The sequence below is a fragment of the Ceratotherium simum genome, chromosome 15, assembly GCF_057802395.1.
Source record: "Ceratotherium simum simum isolate JZ-2026a chromosome 15, ASM5780239v1, whole genome shotgun sequence".
NCBI classification, from domain to species: Eukaryota; Metazoa; Chordata; class Mammalia; order Perissodactyla; family Rhinocerotidae; genus Ceratotherium; species Ceratotherium simum.
In genome coordinates, this window is record NC_141914.1 from 25,636,287 (window position 1) to 25,655,442 (window position 19,156).

General features: G+C 42.9%; 1 protein-coding gene across 6 annotated transcripts in view; it reads left to right on the top strand.

The window, feature by feature from the left end:
- The window catches only part of KALRN (kalirin RhoGEF kinase), a 633,526-nt gene that overhangs the window by 447,060 nt on the left and 167,310 nt on the right, over positions 1-19,156 (top strand). For 2 of the 6 annotated variants that reach the window (XM_087439724.1, XM_087439725.1), the window contains exon 34: positions 5,275-6,747. The exons of the other annotated variants lie outside the window; for them this stretch is intronic. In XM_087439724.1, coding sequence (XP_087295850.1) covers positions 5,275-5,337 — 63 coding nt within the window. In that variant the 3' untranslated portion in view covers positions 5,338-6,747. Of the gene's footprint in view, positions 1-5,274; positions 6,748-19,156 lie in introns of those variants that run through there. 6 annotated transcript variants of the gene reach the window in all.

Here is a 19,156-nt window from a genome sequence, read left to right on the forward strand (position 1 = left end):
CTTTGTGATAAGACAAATTACTTTTATTAACAAAAAACCCAATAGATGTTATTTTTAAAGGACAGGAAGGAACACAATTATTAGATGGTTGCTGAGGTCAACCCTCTGCATGAACCAGGGACAAGGGGACAAGCAGGTGCCTAGTAGGGAATAGAATGATTAGCTTCTCCCCAGGATCTCGAGATGAGAGAAAATGACCAGAGAGTGAACTGGGCTGATGTGCAGGATGGACCAAGGTTGTGAGCTGAGGAATTGGCAACTTTGTTTGGTTGTGAAGGTCATGAGCTTTGGACAGTGAAAGGAAAGAGAAGGAACATTCAGGGGATTGGGGGGTTGGGGGTGACAAGGGGACAGTAAGTTCATCAAGGTTTCCCCCCAAACTTAGCTGTTTAGAGAAGTGTGGAAAAGGTGAAGAAAAGCTTGAAATATACTTTCAAATTCATGAAGAGATTTTGTGAAGAGATATACAGTGGGAGAGACAGAAAGCAGACATGTTTCAAGTTTGGTTTTCCAGAGGGAGGGGTTTCCAGAGTGGCTCAGCGTGGGGACACTGGAACCCGGGTTGCGAGGGCACAGAGAGAATCCATTTAGGAACTGCGTTACCCCTGCATGGGCAGTAAGGTTTCAGATAGGTTCATGGTTAGGTCAAGACCCAGCTCTCCTCCATCCCCTCACCACCCCCATCTCCCATAGTCTGAGGGCAGAGGGAATGTCTTCTGATAAGAATTCTTAGTAACGAGGCCATTTCTAACCTTTCTGAACTTGGAACAAAAAAAATTACATGAAACAAATGTTTTCAAGGATGTTTCTCCCACACTGACTAGCTACATAATTCTCTCAGAGGATTCCTTGAGCAGAGGGAGAAGTGGAAAGAGGAAAAACAGGGAGATTGACTCTTCCTCGCTGTGGCTGATTTCTTTTCACTGGGGTGGTGTTCTGGAGGTGGGGAGTGCCCGGCCTGTCACTTGGGAGGGAGCACAGCAGAGAATAACTCTGCACCACTTCCCAGTCCTTCCTGCTCATCACTATGCCGCTCAGCCAACTGGCCCTTATCAGTAACCTCCTCACAGAATTCAGGATGAGGAGCCCTGGGTCAGCATGAGCAGCAACCACAGACGGCTAGAAGCCAAAAGGAGACCCTTCAGGCAAAGTAGAAAGCATGAAAGAACAAATACGAAGGTCACAAAACCAATCCTTGAAAAAGAGCTAAACTGGAAATACATTTCATGGTGTTTTTGTCTTTTCTCTATGCACAATTCGATATTTTTACTCTGTATCTCAGCTTTTAATTCTGATGGCTACCTCAAGGAAAATTTCCAGTGTGGGCTGTAGTTTGAAATTTGAGGTGGAGAAAGGCTCTTTTGGCCCAGTTAATATGGTATTTGCAGAGTTCCCAGTGTATATTGGAGGGACACAAACAGAGCACATACAGTCCCCACCGAGGACAAAATCCCTCCGTCTAATGAGAGATACAGTCCTTTCCCTAGAAGTCCCTGCTATAATTGGGCAGGCCAGAAAAGCACAAGGCTGCCTGCAAGGAGGCCGTCCAGAGCATAAACAACTGCCAATAACAACTGCCTTTCTTCCTCAACTCCTAACAGGAGCCTGGCATTTTATGTATAACCTCTCCTTTGATCCTCACAACAATTCAAGGTGAGTATCATTATCCTCATTTTGCAGATGAGGCAAATGTCACTCAGAGAGGTTAAATAACTTGCCCAGAGTCACATAACCGGAAATTGGCAGAGCCGAGATTTGAACCCAGGTCTTTCTGACATCGACTGTGCATACCACCTTCTGTGGGGCAAGTCCATTAAAGAAAACAGTTGGATGATTCAGGCAGAAACACACAAAGTAACATTTTGGCCCAGGTGGTGTAAACCCTATCATTTCCCCCTCCTGATCAAGTGAATGAAACACACCTGAGTTAAAAAACCAAGACCAGGGCCAGCCCAGTGGTGTAGTTATGATGTTCACGTGCTCCATTTCAGCGAGCCGGGGTTCACAGTTTTGGATCCCAGGCGCGGACCTATGCAACACTCATCAAGCCATGCTGTGGCAGCATCCCACATACAAAATAGAGGAGGGCGGGCATGGATGTTAGCTCAGGGCCAATCTCCCTCACCCAAAAAAAAAAACAAAAAACCAAGAACATTCCATGTTCCATATATTGCATGTGTCAATCGCTCACTGTCTTCTGTGCTTAGCGGCACATGGCATGAGTCAGGAATTTAGAGGAGGCTGTTTATCACGTCCTAGCCATGGGAGTAGTAATCTAGGCACATCTCCGCCTCAGTGGTTTCCTAACCCATCAGACAAAAACATCCAGAACATATAGTCAACTGAAGATGCATTTAAAAATATCTTGCAAAATAGTTGCCTCAAATTCTTTGTGGAACAAGAAGAGGTATAAATCTATACTATAATAAATATGTTCCCCATTTGTGGCTAGTTTTATACCACTGGATGTCCGATGATGTGTCTTGCGCACCAGGGACCACAGAACATCATGCTATAGCTCAGAAAGCTCATATTATGAGTGTTTGGTATTAGAATGGGGCCTACAGTATATTAAACAAATATGTTTATATGAACGGGTCCGTACCTGAAAAGGAGGACATGGGGGAATCGCAACATAGGCCCCTCTCCCCCCAAAAAAAGAATGCTGAGGAGGTCTAGTTAATAAAAGCCACTGGGTCTCACTGATTCTCACCCCTCATGGAAAATGCCAAAGACAAGTGCTTCTAGACAATGTATGCTGGCAGATATGAAAATGTAGTTGAAACGCTGCAAAACTCAGGTTTTCCAGCAATGGAGTGATTGGAACATAGAAAAGGCCTCTGCCCTAAATATTCCAAACCAGGTGACCCTTAGAATTACCAGGGAAATATTTTGAAAAGCTAATCCCAGGCCCTATGCTGGCCTACTTGATCAGAATACCAAAGGTAGAAGGTGATTGGATATGGAACGTGTATGTGAAGTCCACGCTGAGAGTTATTTTCTAAATAATAGAAATCATTAGCATTTCAAAAAAACTTAATGGCCTTTTTTTTTCACACTTGCACTTAAACTTTTTCCACAACTCCTTTCTCCAGGCCAGATTTTTAAAAAGTCATCTCAATGAGATCATGAATGGCTGTCATTTTTAAAGTTAAGAGCTATGCATTGGTGTTAACTACTCATTCAGGATGCCAAAGGGGCTGTATAAAATAATGGCCTCCTATATACATGCGTATTATTTTCTCCGGGTTTTAGAGAACAAGTGTTCGGTTTGCCTACATGCATTTGTTTCTTAGATCTCTCACATATCAAACCATCATCAGACAGATGCACAGAGGTTGCAGGTGCACAGAGACAATCACAACTTGAGGTTTAAAAGGGGTGAAAAATTTCTGCAAAGCCTAATGAAAATATATATAATAAAGTGATCCAAACCACTTCAAGTTAGGTCCTCGAGGATAAGATGGATCCTCAAAATATGTGAGAGATGCTTTCCAAGACCTTTGGAGTCCAGAAACATGCAACTGTGCAAATATCATTTAGCAGATGGATACGCCTTTATAAGAGGCAGCAGAGCACAGTAGTGAAGGACAGCTTTGGAGTCAAACCAACCTCGGTTCAGATCTCACTCCCTCCACTTGCCAGTTGTATGATCCTGGGCAGGACCTCTCAGTGCTTCAGTCTGCAAAATGGGGGTGGTGGTGTTACCCACCCCATAAGGTTGTGGTGCCACAATTCATACCAGACAGTCAGCACTTCGGCTGGCACATGCTAAAAACTCAATACATAATAGCTATTAATAATAATGACAATAAAAACAATGACATAAATGAGCTATTAATAATAATGACAATAAAAATATTTTTAAAAACTATTTTCCCCTTTAGAATTTTAATATCTGAATAAAGAGCAGAATGTCAAATTCAGCACTTATAAAACTATTAAATTTTGCCACTAAAATAAATTCTACAGACCTAATAGCACATCTATAAACATTAGGGGACAACATTATGGAAAGGAAAATGTGATTTAAAATTCTTAAGCCCCTGGTACAGCTGAACTCTGTGGTCACCAGTACCTTCACCATGAGTTCCTTCACAAATCATGTGTACGGCTCCTGGCTTCCTTCTGAATCCTAAGTATCCCCCGTCTTCCTCACAGCTCAGGATAACTACCATTTCAGCTTGATGCTGAAGTGTTTTCTCTCCCTGAATGAACAGTTTTGCCCAGCTGGAGTTCTTAGAGAGTTTCAGACTGTTGTTCTCATTTCTGCATGGCAGCCTTTGCCATCATGAGCTGAGCCTCAGTTAAATGTGAATCATGCTCTTTAATTCATCCTGAACTTTTCTCTTGGCTAAGCACTGTTGTTTTTTAGAATATTTCACTCCTCCAATTACACTAGAAGTTGACTTTCTTTGAGAGGCCATTGTGCTTGAAGAAACAATGATTCCGTTGCCTCAGATGGCCCGGTAGAGTTGGCATAGCCACCCACGCTGGAATATGGAAGCTGGGTCTGTAGCAGGCTCCTTCCCTCTTTCACTCAGTCACTCAGTAATCCGCTCCCTCAGTCAACCTTGCAGCCTGCACCAACCAACCGCATGCCTTGGAAAAATTACAGATTACTGCATATCATGGACCCTGGAAACACTTGAAATCAGGAATTTTAAGTCTGTTACTGCCAAAGACCTGCTACATAAATGGGTAATCTTTTCTCAGTTTCTTTCTGCCAAATGAATGTCATGGCCAGACTTGGTAGGACATAGGGCCTCTAAAAGAGTTGAAACAAGAAAACAAAACAAAACAAAAAAGGTATGAAATAAACACTAATGATCACTGCCACTAGGACCTCCTATTTAATGTGCCCCTATTTATATTATTCCTGGCTTGACTCCTGCTTATATGTCTGGGACATTGGGAAGCCACTGCAGGACTGCTCATTGGGAAACTAATGTGAGGAAAAGCGTATGAATTTTAGCCCTAACAAAGTTAGCAAAAGTGGCCAGTCAGCAATCCTCATGTGGATCCTGGACCTGGCTGGCTCCTTCTGAACCTTTAGACCAAGGAAAGTCCTACCCAGCACTCTGCTTCCTCCATTTCCTCTTCTAAGACAATGATTATGTATTTGCCAGGTTGCACTCTGTGCATTGGGTTGCTAGAAATACAGTAGGTTGCACTGATGATTTAATTCTGTTTTCTATAAAGGGCTACAGGATCTCATGCAGATTTTTGCAAAGTCATATGCAAATCACAGAGCCCTGGCCCTTTTCTTAACAGGATGGCAACCTTGTTCCTCGGTGGCACCTGGGACCTGGAGATCCTTTCTCCACTTACGTTTAGCGCACAGCCTGGGACTTGTCCCTGCAGCTCACCGGGTTAGCCGTGCCGCCGCTGGGACCTCCCACCTGGACTCCCATCACCCACCTCTCTTGAGACTGCTCTGGCAGGGCTGGTGTGGGGTGCAGCCTTTGCTCAGAGGGCAACATGTTCCAGGCAAAATCTGCCCACCTGGGCCATGGGCTCACCCCTCGGGGCTCCCTCCTTCTCTACTGGGTGCAACTCGAGGTTCCCGAGCTTCTCTCCAAAGTCTAAAATGGCGGGACAGTGGGGACCTGTGAGAGGCCCCATGGCCCGATGTACTTCCCCCGGCTCCCATCAGCAGAATTTGTACCAGGTGCCCCAGCCCTCGCTGCCCTAGAGGTCTGCATTGTGAGTGGACAGGTTCGTTAGAGGGACATACTTATCTCTGGAGTTTTTCTCCAGGTTGAATGCTTCTATTGTCAGTGGCCGCCAATCTGGAAAAACCCATCATTCTAATCTAGCCTGCCTCCCCCACATCATGAGAAAGAGGGAGGAGGAAGAAGATGGTTTATGGTAGAGAAGAGGAGGGTGAACTCTAGCTGTGCCAAATATTGGCAACAACCACTGCCCCAACAAATATTCTATCTGGTTCAGCCTACCCGGGTTTTATCAAAATTTTCTAGCTCCTCCCTAACCTCATTCACTCCTGAGGTCTCTGATTCAAAGACCGCCGTCCTAGCCTTCATTTGCTTCCAAATTATCCTGTTGGGAGTGGGGGTAGGTGGGAAGTGGGAGAAGAAATAAATGAACCAAATTGGCTATATGATGATAATTGTTCAGACTAGATGATGGGTACGTGGGCATTCATTATACCATTCTCTCCACTTTTGTATATGTTTGCAATTTTTCATAATAAAAAGTTAAAAAATAAAAAAAGTCCTCCAGCTTCCAAGACACTCAAGAGTGAGCCCCAACCCCTAACACGGAGTTTCCTGGAAACCCCACACCAAGGCAAGAGGCAAAGGTGATTCCATTACATATATATATATATATTCATTTTCTAATTTTTTTTAAGGCCCACTGCTTTATTTTCAATAGACTAAATGTTATTTCTAAGAGGTCCTGAAGTTGGGCTTACTTCCCCCAGCTGGGTTATGGGGGAGGGCTGGGTAAAGGGTTCCTCGAATCCTGAAAGTTTACATTTCCATGTATCTCACAGTCTTCTTGTGAGGTTGGGACTTGTTCAGTGTTCTGAACTTTGCAGAGGAAACATGCTCTCGATTAAAAGTGTCATTCTCTGGAATTGCACCTGGCTCAGGAAAGGACTGTCTTTGTACTTGAATTCAAATCCAATGGAGAACCTTAACATGGGCATTTGCATGACTGAGAATTGCTGCTGTCTTTTTTCCGTATGTCACTTTCTTGAATGTGTTCTAATAAAATGATTCTAAAGCAGGCTGTTGATATACAGTGATTTATAAATACTTTCTGTTGAGTGCTGAGGCCCTTAATTTTCTACCAAGAATCCACCCCATCTCGCTTTCTGGAAAGATCTGTCTAGCTGGGGACAGATGTGATGAGCATACATCTGGCATGATGGCGGCACCACTGCAATTGCAGTCACTAATAAGAATCATGTCAACCACAGCAATTTTGTCTTCTGGTTGCCTAGCAGCAGAATTTGTTTTCCAGAATAAAGATGGCCATATATAGTAGATGAGTGGGGTGTGGTGGGGAGTGGAGGGAGCCGGACAAGAACAGGGGTATAATTCACTCTACCAGGGATGGGGCAAGGGAGCAAGGTGGAAGGAGAGACAAAGGCAGATGAAAAGAGAGTCAAGTTCAAACTTGTTCTGTTCAGTGATAGGACTCAGCAGGTTCAAATGATAATCAATTGTTAAATTTTATTTGCAAAATTGCACCTTTTGATATCAAGCCATGGCAAGTTACAAATCTCAAAATCTCATTAGGCAAACTGGAAGCAAATGGAGAAAATATATATTTCCAAAGGTAGATACTTTGAGAAACACTTTTTATCCCAATCTTTATCCCCCTACAGCTGAGACTGGATAGGGCACTCCCATGAACAAGTAACAAACTGAGGCCAGTTCTTGGGGAAAGGAGGCATTGTTAGAAACCTTATAAGGGGAAGAGAAGGCAGAACCAGACAAGGAGGGTTCCATTTACTGGGCACATTTCTCACACCAGATGCTGGGAAGGCACTTGATAAACATTATCTCCTCTAATCTTCACAGCCATCCTGAGAGGCAGTACTATCTTCATTTTCCAGGTGAAGACCCTGAAGCTAAGAGAAGTAAATAACTTGTACAAAGTTATACAGCCAGAAAATAGCAGATCTGTGATTCAAATTCAGATCTTTGAGCTCCAACCCATGCTTTTACAAACCTTAGGGCTGGTGGCCCAGTGTCTAGCCTGGGCTCTCCCGTGTACACTTCCCATGCATGGTCTTCACTTTAATGAATTGTACAACTTCTGTATGCCTGGGGGCTGAGAGGTGCAGAGCCAGTGTCCTGCTCTTCCTTTTGTGGTTGGAGATCCCCGCCAGGCCAGCTTCTTTGCAACTCACATCCACGTCCCTGTGACTTAGTTGTGTAGAGCACAGGCTGATGAGGCTGAGGTCACCATTTGGTTTTCATAGGGATTTGCTCACTCAGCAAATATTTGAATGCCTACAGGTGCTGGGCATTATGAACTAGGTGGGCAAATACAGACTCAGCCCCTGTTCTCAAGGAGCTTACCAGCAGAGGAGACAGACATTAATCAAGTAACTCATGAATGGATATAAAATTACAACTGGAAGGGACCTTGGAGATCATTGAGATCAACAGATGGAACAGACCCAGAAATGCTCAGCAGTTTGCCCAAGACCATAGAGCGAGTTAGGGGCAGAATGAGGACCAGCACTCAGAACTCTTCATTTTTATTCTCAGACTGTTTTTTCCCTACCATGTCACACTCTAGTCTGTCGCACACCCATAGACTGGCCCCTAACCCCAGCTAGCCATATAAACATGTTGATCCATCAGTACACTGTTCTCTATTCTCACTATTCTCACTATTCATGCCTGGGAAAAACCAGAGAGCACATTTTCAATGATAATCAAACAGCATAGTGAACCAAACCCCTGAGGATGGCATTTATCCAAGCCTTGTTTACAGACTTATTTGAGAGCCCAAAGCAGGAACAGAGAGGCAAGGCTCCCATGCTGTGGCAACACTGACTAATAAGGATGCTTGCAGGTGTGTTTGTGTTTTGGTCTGACCCCAGTATTTTCTTATCTCCCGGGTTCAGCAGTCATTCATTCATTCATTACTTCAACAAATATTTATTGAGTGCCCACCGGGCACCAGGCACAGTTCTCAGAGCTGGGGGTACAGCAGTGAACACAACAGAGTGTCCTTGTGGGGCATACATTCTAGCTGGAGAGGCAGACAATGAACAAAATACATAAGTAAATAACACAGCGTAATAGAAGGTGGTAAATGCTACAAAGGAAAATAAATCCAGCAAGGGAGGTAGGCATACCAGAGGTGGGGATGCATTTTTAGGTAGGGTGGTTGGGAAAAAGACTACACGAGAAAGTGATGTTCTGGGTCATCATTTTATACACACACATACACAAACACACACACACACACGCATGCACACAGAGCTGTGTAGTGTGATTTGAAAAGTCCCATTAGCCTTCCCCTACCTCTTTCAGAAAAATAAAATTTTCTTGGTAGTGTGTCCCAGAGCCCAGTTCCTAACTTTCCCATTTCTCCTTTGAGCTAAGGCAATGGTTTTCAAACTGGAGTATACGTCAGAATCATCTGGAGACTTGTTAATACACAGATTGCTGGGCCCCACTCCCAGAGTTTATGATTCAGTAGGTCTGGGATGGATCCAAGAATTTGCATTTCTAACAAATTCCCAGGTAATGCTGATGCTGCTCGTCCAAGGACCACACTTTGTGAGCCGGGAGGTTAAGCTATTATAGCTGGAATATCCCTGTTAAAATGAAACTATTACCTGAGAAAGGATGCATCCATTCATTAGGATCCATGGACATTTTCCAAGTAGCTATCCTGGAAGAACAGGATCCTTAAGAAGTGTGACTATTTTTTTTAACTGGGGTAAGTTTCAGAAGCCACAGCCTAAGACACCAAGCACTGAGGAGTTAAGGCAAGGGACAGATCCTGACAAGGTGGTGACAACAATATTTCATTTCTTGTCTATCAGTGCTTTGCATTTTCGTAGCATTTAGTACTTTTACAAGCCGTGTGCCCACTACTCTCTTTTGGCCTAACAGTTAAGCTGTGAGGCAGGCAGAACATATGTCATCATTACATTTTATAGATAAGAAAATTGAGACACAAAGAGGTTATATGGCTTCTCTTGGGCTATCAAAGAGGAGAACCCCAGTTGCCTTACACCTAGTGCTGTGTTCTGTCTCCGTTAACACCCTTCATAACACTGGCTACAGCTTTCTGCTGGGGCATCTACCCCTGGGTCATTCAAATCCAGGACACATAGTCGCTCTTTGCTTTTTGCTCTGTTCAAAATCCCACTTGCTGCAAGTAGATTATCCACGTGGGTGGTTAACTGTGGCAAATACTAAGCCCTGCGTGAGATTCCTCTGCCATAAACGCGTCTCTCCTCCTCTCCTACCAGCTATTGTACAGGGAAAATGCCAACTCATTTTAATATTAGCCGTAGCCAGAACTAATCATTACGAAGCAAACCTGCTGAGGGAAGGCCCGCATAATACTTTCCAAAGGCAAATAGACGTGGCATTGTGATTATGCGTACCGTTGCTTCCATTCCATTAGTCGAGATAATTGAAAGTTCTCTGTATCACTAAAGCACACAGCAAAATGAGAGTGGATTTTGTTAAATCTGATGGCTGGTGAATCACTTCTCAGGGATTTAAATATACCAAAAAAAAAAAACAAACAAACAACCCATGGTCATGAAAGATAAAACCCTCCTTTGCTGTGCTTGCCCTTCCGGTTGTCTTCTCCAGTCCTGCATTGATCCCTCGTGGAGAGGGAGTGAGGTCTCCCGTGCATCTCAAGGACGGTGACCCCTGGGTGACAAGGAGCTGTCTCTCTTCAGCTTCCATACTGTCCTTGACTATCCAGGACCCCAAGGTTTTAGGAGTTTAATTGCTAAAACCGCCCTCGTCTGTCTCTCAACCCATTGATATTCTGACATCTTCCCCCCATGTTGCCATTGGAACCACACATTTATTCCATAAGCATTTATTAAGCACTTACTGTGTACCAGACCCTGGAAGAGCCACTGAGCAGGCTACAAAAAGTGAGATAGAAATAATCTTATCCTCAAAGAACTGGGCATATATTAGAGTCACTCTGTAAATTATATAGTATAATTAACATTCAAGTATATTCTAGATTTGGATTATAAACTCATGTGAGCTTCCCATTTTCACTGATGAGTTATTTGGCTTCAACATAAAGTAGGCATCATTAGGAAAGAAAAATACCTGGGGAAGAGAAGAGTGGGGTGAGGAAGGAGCACCACTCCACAGTTCTGAGCACACACGGAGATGTGCATCAGCAGCCCAAAAGCATGGTAACAAGGGGGCAGTACAGGATCTGAAATCTGCCGTAGATATTCCACGTGTGGCCATGAAAAATTGAATATATTAGGGTCATAAAGCTTGGATGATTAGAAATTCCGTATTGATGAAAGATCTCATGTGAATGTGTTTTTGCTGAGTTTTAGACTCCAAAGTGTGCTATAAGAATGGCTATTCCTTGGGCCGGCCCTGTGGCTTAGCGGTTAAGTGCACGCATTCTGCTACTGGTAGCCAGGGTTCAGATGCCGGGCCTGCACCGATGCACCGCTTCTCCAGCCATGCTGAGGCCGCGTCCCACATGCAGCAACTGGAAGGATGTGCAACTATGACATACAACTGTCTACTGGAGCTTTGGGGGCGGGGGGGGGAAGAATGACTATTCTTTAAAAAAAGTAGTTCACACCTACTGCAACACAAGGACTGAGCGTATAAGAAAACAGGTTGGAGGAGATGGGATGGGATGCAGAGGACTGAATTGGTTGGGTCAGTGTTAGAGAATCCATGAGAAGAAGAGATGAAGTATGTGTATGCTGCATAATCCAACAATGTGTGTGTATGCACTTGTGTGTGTGCATATGTGTACACAAATACATATGCACAGAATGGTGCTGAAGGCCAGTAAAAAGGGTTTTATGAGGATATGAGCCCTTTAAATGAATTCCAAATTTGTAATGCAAAAAGGAAGACAAGTTGAGAAATCCAACGGTGCAGTCGGAAGATAAAGATAAGATTGTAGTTCTGGTGACTGAGTGGCTCAGGGAATACCTCTAACACATCTTGCTCATATTTATATTGGACCTGAATGTGCAGCAGCTTTCACTGCCTGACCACCTTAAAGGAGCTGCTCAGACTTGGACTCCACTCTGCTTTGGGTTGGGCCTTGTGAATAGTGGATCCCAAGACAGAGGTTCAGGGCAGATGTGCAGCTGGATCTCAGATCTGTCCTGTGCACCCTATTTCTGCCAGCTCTGCAAGCCTGTCCTGGCCCTGGAGGGAGTTTTCACAGCACAGGTGCTGTATCTAGGCTTACCAGAGACCATCAAGGTTGCTAGTGGCATGATAATATAGCCAGACCCACTGTGAGTGGGTGTGGTCATGGATGTGGTAGCCAAAGGGAGAATTTAGAGGGTTCAGAACTAGCAGTGATGGGGGAGGGGTCTCTATGTATCTGCCTTTGAGTTTCTGGGGTGGTGGGATAAGGAGTGTTATTCTATTTGTAAGGATGTCCAGGGATTCTGTTGCCTGTCAATGTGACCTTTTAATGGGCCTTACCCCCAAGCACCGTGTAGAGTTTTTAGATTTGGCTGTGCCGAGTTCTGCTGGCTAGTTGTTATGGCACCCATTGGGGGAAAAGGAAGTACCAGAGTAGGAGTGGGGACTGAAACAGTTGATGGAGAAGCAGGGTCAAGATTTCATTGGTGTGGCACTCTCACTCTGAGAGTAACCCATAAGTATAGCACTCCAGGTGTTGCTCTGGTATCTCATAAATTCATGAGGACTTGCACAGGTATCTTGGCCTTGAGAGGAGCAAGTCAGTGATAAAATTGATTTACGCAGTTCAGTTCCTCCAAAGCTTGCTGGAAGTTAGCAATGGGAATAGGAGGCTTTGTACTTCCCAGACTCTTCCACATTCTTATTTGGTATTGAAGATGCTGACATATTACTTTATTTTTGGTATTTCTGGGACTATCCAACCAGCAAACTTGTTAGAGAGCCATAGACATAGGCCTTGAAGCCAGCCCATCACAAATGATCTAAGTACTCTCTATCCACACTGCAAGGCCACACAGGCAGGCTTAGAGATGGAATAGGTCATTAAAGAGGGGGACCCTTGCAGGGTCTGATTGATCGGTTGGCGTTACAGAATATGAGTGGTGACATTCTAGTTTAATGGCACAGCACAAGGTTGCTGGTAAGACCAGGCAGGTGCATAGCCTTCTGGGAGAGGCCATCAACCCAGCATTGTAGCTTCAGAGGAATGAATTGTTCAGAAATTAAAGTGAGAAGGTAATTAGCCCGGTGAGTCTGATGGTGTTGTGAAGGTGATTGCTTAGACCGTTGTCGTATGCCAGTTTCCCATCATGCCCTAGACCTCAAATTTGACTATAATGGTCAGAAATCTGGCTCTTTTTTCCTGGATTAAATGTCTTATAAAAGAATGCATATATGAGCAGACATGGTGGGGGGGTGCAAAGGGTTGAGATGGGATAGCATCAATAGTTACATTGGACACATTGGTCTCTTTGGCAAATGTTTGACATGGGGGTGGAGTGCTAAGGATTATGCCCAAAGTAATGTGATGATTTGGGTCCTGGAGAGTCCCCTCAATTATCAGGGACTATGGGAAAGGCTAATACATTCTCAGAGGTCGATGAGGGGGTCATTCATCCAAAAAAACAAGAGAATGGATATTGTTAATAATTAGTGATTTTCATTAAATACTAGATATTCATTACATCATTTATTCATTCAACAAATATGTATTGAATACCTACAATGTGCCAGGCACTATTCTAAACAGCAACAGCACAGATAAGAATTCCTGCCCTCTTGAAGCTCACATTCTGGTGGGAATACAGACAAATAAATAAGTAAAATATATAAAATGCCAGATGATGATACATGCTATAGAGAAAAATATAGCTTTGAAGGGCTGTAAGCAGGGATTGAGGGAAGAAGTGAGAAGAGGATCTGAGTTCTCATGACTAACGTAATCAAGGATACAGAGTATAATGAAATTACTCCAGATGGTCTCCAGGCAGATAGTGGTAATGAGGCTGTGAGTGCTGGAGGAGAGGGAGGGGAATGGTTCTGCTAGGAGCACACACAAGGGTTCAGAAATCTCTCTTCATTTCTCCCCAGAAAAGCATTAAGACTTGGGGAGGAGTGGTCTTATCTAAGAACAAGTAGGAGCTCTCAGGTAAGATGGCCTCTCCTCTAGCCTTCATGCCTCCACTGGAGCCAAGAGGGTGCCCAGGAGTGTGCCCCAGAAGTTAAGTCAGACTCCAGGCTACTCCCCCAGCCTCCACCAGGAGTCCCAGGGAGCCTTTCTGATAAGGTATTAGCCTAGGTTAAAGGAACCTGGATTCCATTGAGACTGATGAGAACCTCCCCTATGGGGTGACCAAACATCCATCAAAGTTCACCTGGTGAGATTCTTGAAACTAAATCCAGGTATCATCCAAGTATAAAATGAATCTAAGAACCAAGAGCCCATGAAATACACTATTCCTAAATCTTTGGAAGCTCAAAAGGGCATTGCAGATTCTGGGAAGTGTGGTATGGTATTTTTATCCTTAGTAGGTTTAAAATATGAATTCCCTTTGGTCACCTTCCCAATTCCCAGCAGACTGCAGGGCCCCTCAAGTCCCACTTGATAAAGTTTCATCAGCAGCAGGAAGAATAGTTTCCAAAATGCCTGTTTGGGGACCAACCCCACTCACCAGTACAAAGTGAGAGAACTGGCAGAGAGAGTGCCAGTTCTCTTTACCACAAACAGCACTGAGCCCCAGGAAACCCAGTGAAGAGGTGCAGGAATTCATGCTCGAGTCTTGGGATAGTAATTCATATAGAATCTTCCTTGGGCCCAAGTAATAGATATGTTCAACCTAGATCTGAGTCTGTGATAGCAGGAAGATGGCCCAGTCACAGTTGTGGTATAAATGTAGCTTCCCCATTTCCTTTCCCTAAACCCCACTTAGGACTCATTAAACTTGGGCAGCAGACTTGGGAGTTAAGGAGAAGCTGGCTCTCTCCTCCCAGCTGCATCAGTTTGCCCTCAAAAGACAAGCTTTTGAGGGAAGCGCAAGGTACTAGCACGTGCGCACACATATACACACACCCTCCCATTCATTGTGTGATAGCTCCCATCTAATGCTAAGCCTTACCTTGAGAAAGATTCATTATAAGACTAACTCCAGAGAGTTGTCTGCCACAGCTATATAGAAAAATTAGTCTCAAATGGCAGTGGTTAGCCCCTCTAGAAAAGGGCTTCATGGGACAAGTTCGTTGCAGCCCAGGTCTTGGTCCAAGAGCCAATTGGTATAATGGCAAACAAAATCACATTCTCCATGTGGCTATGAGAAATAGAATGTGGCATTTGGCTATTTTCTATTTTCTTGGATCAACATGTGTGCTCAGCAGGGGGGGTTCTGACCATACCTGGTATGGGTCAACTGTCTTTTGGTCTGTCCTGATAAAAATTTAGTTTGAACCAAAACTAAAACTATAGGATGCAAAAATGTTTGAACTTACATGTAAATGTGGATCATTAGCTGGATACAGAACCAGTATAATTTTATAGGATCCATGTCAAATCATACTAGTAATTGGATTTGTCGTTGCTGCAGAGTAAGTTCCACAGGGGCAGGGATTCTTGTCTGCTTTTTTCACTGCTGTATCCCCACTGCCTATACTAGTGCCAGATAATAGTAGGTACTGCAAGTACAATTGCATAGTATAGAGCAGGTGCAATCTCCTTAGTGTGCAGAAATACCTGGAGAAATATTCTCCATCTTTAGTGCAACCAGGTTGGTAGGCAAATACCTCCATTGCACCACTGGGGAGTAGGAAGGAGTTCTGCAGAATAATGTCATACTTGGCAAAAACAAGGAGCATGCTGCTTGAGTTCCAGCTAACACGAGTAGAAGACAGGTTTGGTGCATGATCTGATAGGCAAAGTTAAAATCTAGGATCGAGGGCCAGAAGTGATAAACAGGGAAAGCAATTGAAAACTTAGCAAAGAGGCTCCAAAGCCATAATCAAATGAGCAAGTGGAAGACCAGGTGCACAGCAAGGTGTGGGAAACTACCATGTGGTTTGGTCACTGACACTTCAAAGGATTCTGTAAATGCTGACTCTTCTCTCAACATAGTTTTTATTGGATTACCCACCCATGAGTTTTTAAATATATCATTTGACTTTCGTGGCTCTGTAGATCATTTCTAATTAAGAATGGCAAATGAGAAGATTGGAAAAGGAAAAGCACCAAGGGCCAGGAGCAATAAACAGGAGACTAAACCTAACAGAGCACATGTCCAAAAAAATGAAACAATTCCTATGAGAAGTCAAATTTGAAAAATGTCTCTCATTTGATTTGCTTCACTGAGTTGATCACTAAAGAGGACTAAAGTTCCAAACACAGTGTTGATTGAAAATGCACTTCTCCTCTCTGCCCTGCCCCACCCCCATGCCCATGATTCTCATTAAGCATTCCTGAAGCTCCAGGAAATGAAAATATGAGGACTGATGCATCTGTTGGAGTCAGCCCAAGAGACGGTCTACATTGGGATCTGATGCCAATTCCCTGATAGCAAGTGAAACTGGCCTTCAGCTTGATTTTATTGAGCTCTAGGACTGTTCCAAAAGTACATACAAAGAATATAAAATATAGTCCTTAACTACAAGAATTGTACCGTCCAATTGGGAGAGAGAAAATATAAATACTCAAAGAACAAAATTCATACCATGTATGATGAATATCTATTTCATTAGCCTGAGAGGTACAAAAGCTAGAATGGTCTCTCTTCCCTCTGTATGTCTATCCAAAACCAAGGGTAAGTCATAGCATGTAATTGCAGTAATCTTCATGTTGTTTCAAAAAACTAATAATATGACTAATAATAATAATCATGGTAGGAGGAGGAACAACAAAAATAAAATCCAGTATGTCTGCTCAAATTGCATTCAATTTGTATGTGTCTATATTTGCCTTAGAATGGCCCCATTACATCTCTTTCCCTTTCTTAACTTTATCTTTCCTACCACTCTCTTAATGTTCTTGGACTCCTACCAATATCCATCCCTGAGACAATTCCATCCAGAGAAGAGAACAAAAGTATCTGTCAGGGTAAGCTAGGTTATACTGTGGTAACAAACAACTCTAAAAATATTGATGGTTTAAAACAACAAGGATTTATTTCTGGTAACACTACATGTTCATAATGGGTTGGCAGGGGACTCTGTTCATCACAGGGAATCAGGAAGTCTGGCTGATGAACCATCTTCTAAAGTTGCCAATTACCATCCTAGACAGAAAGAGTATTCTGAAGAATCTTGACCCACAATTAAATGATCCGGCCTGGAAATGACTCAACATCAATGGCCAGAATTAGTCATACGACCCTACAAAACCATCAGGGGTCAGAAAAACAATTGAGTTGTGTGTCCAGAAGGCAGAGAGCTAAAAATATTTGGTAAACATCAGAATAACTACATTAGCAGTTAACATCACATCATATTTGCAAATAATTTACATTTTGGCTCTAACTCAGATTTTTAAATTTTGGATCTACACAACAAGTGTGTGTGTGTGTGTGTGTGTGAATTTCAAACGTGTACATTGAAGTAATGTTATTCGTGTTTAACTCATTGTTTGCTTTCTGTTACTCCCACGACCTGATTTCCACCAGGCCCTGTCCGTGAGTATTAGGCCCTACACGTATTGAGTCAGTACTAATGTCAATGTCTAGTCAGAGTATGACGACGAGAAAGCTTCTTATTCTTCTTGAAGCTTTTTCTAGACTTAAGGAATCAATTTTTGAAGGTACAATGTCCTGATGAGTCTAGAGGAACATGAGCCCTTCTGTATCTTAGGGCTTAATTTATTACATTATTTATATGCTAACCTGTAGAGATTTCTATTGGCATCTGGCATCACACTCTGTACAGTAGGGATATGAACTTATTGAATCCTTTATGGTAGCGTCACTGACTAATGTTTGAAAGGATGTCTTACCTGAATGTAAGAACACAACCCATGTGCCACATTGCTCCTATTGTAAGTAGTGCTATAAGATTACATAAGATCAAATTGTCTGCAAACACAGGGTACTGGATACAAGCAGACCCTGGCAAGAAAATATAGCACCGCAATGGGATGGAAGGAACCCTGGGTTGGAGTCAGGAAATTTGGTTTGGGTCCTAATTCTGCTGTTGACCAGCTGTATGAGCTTTGAAAAACATTTTAGCCAAATCATCTATCTTTTCAAAACCTCAGTTTTCTCATCTATAAAATTGGAAAGTAATAGGAACTTATCTCTAAATTTCATTCATGCTTAAACATTCTGTTTTTCTATTACTGGCTTAGTTAAACTCAGAAGTCTATGACTTTCTTTTAGTGGGAAAAATCAACAAGCACACATTCTAAGTAATACAGAATTGGGAAAATGATATTTATATATAAAGTTAAACCTAATTTTATATATAATTATTATCTTTATTGATAAAAGAGACATAGTACTATAAAGCAGTAAATTTTAAAAAACTGTTTAGCTTTGAAATACAGGCAAAGAAGTTGTCAGACACTAACATATATGCTCTATTTTCTCATTCATTTATTTATCCATTCATTAAAAAAATATATTGAACCTTTACCATGTAATTAGCTGGGTTAAATGAGCAGAGAGGGGGAAGGGAATTGAGGCAAGAGCATTACTGAAATAGTGGATCATGGAATCCAAGCTGCATAAGAAGGAAAGTGATAAAAGGAGTGTATTGATGGATTGGGAGAAAGTAGAGTCCCAATGAACCAGAGGTCCCAATGGGGTTTTAAAAAGGTCATAGTAAGCAAGTTGGAAGGAGAATAAGGAAGGAAGATGTGAGACTTCTGCTTCTGAACAAGATAGAGAAGCAAGGACTAGATATCTCCCTGCCTTAAACAACCAAAAAAACCCAGACAAAATATAAGAAACAATCATTTTCAAGACACTGGACATCAGACAACAAAGGACACTGTGATCCCTGAGAGACAGGAAACCAACGAAGTGAGCCCTGTGAATACCCTAGCTTACTGCCTTGAGTTTCCAGGTTTCAGTGCAGGGAGAGGTAACCCGGTGGTGTCCCTGAGTTAAGAAGACAGAGCTGAAAGTCCAGTGAGACCAAGGCAATGGGACTTCACAGGACCAAATAGTGGAGAGAAGAAAGAGTATAGAAAGAGAATTCTGGAGATCTTCAGAGGATCTCCCACAAGAATTCATCATAGTATTGATCAGCATATACATATGAGGAAACTACTCCAGGATGGAGAAGAATTACCTGAAATAATTAGAGAGAAGAGTATCCAATGCCCACAAAGGGCCTAGAATAGTGCCTGTTCCCACCAGCCAGACTGGGAAACCTCAAATTCACAGGGCATCAGCTTGAGTACTCAGAAGGGTCTTATCTTAGTAGTGGGGAATAATAAGCCCTATACGAACTAGGCTCTGGTTCTGCCTAACAAGTCTTAAAAGGTTCAGACTGTTTCAAAGTAACTT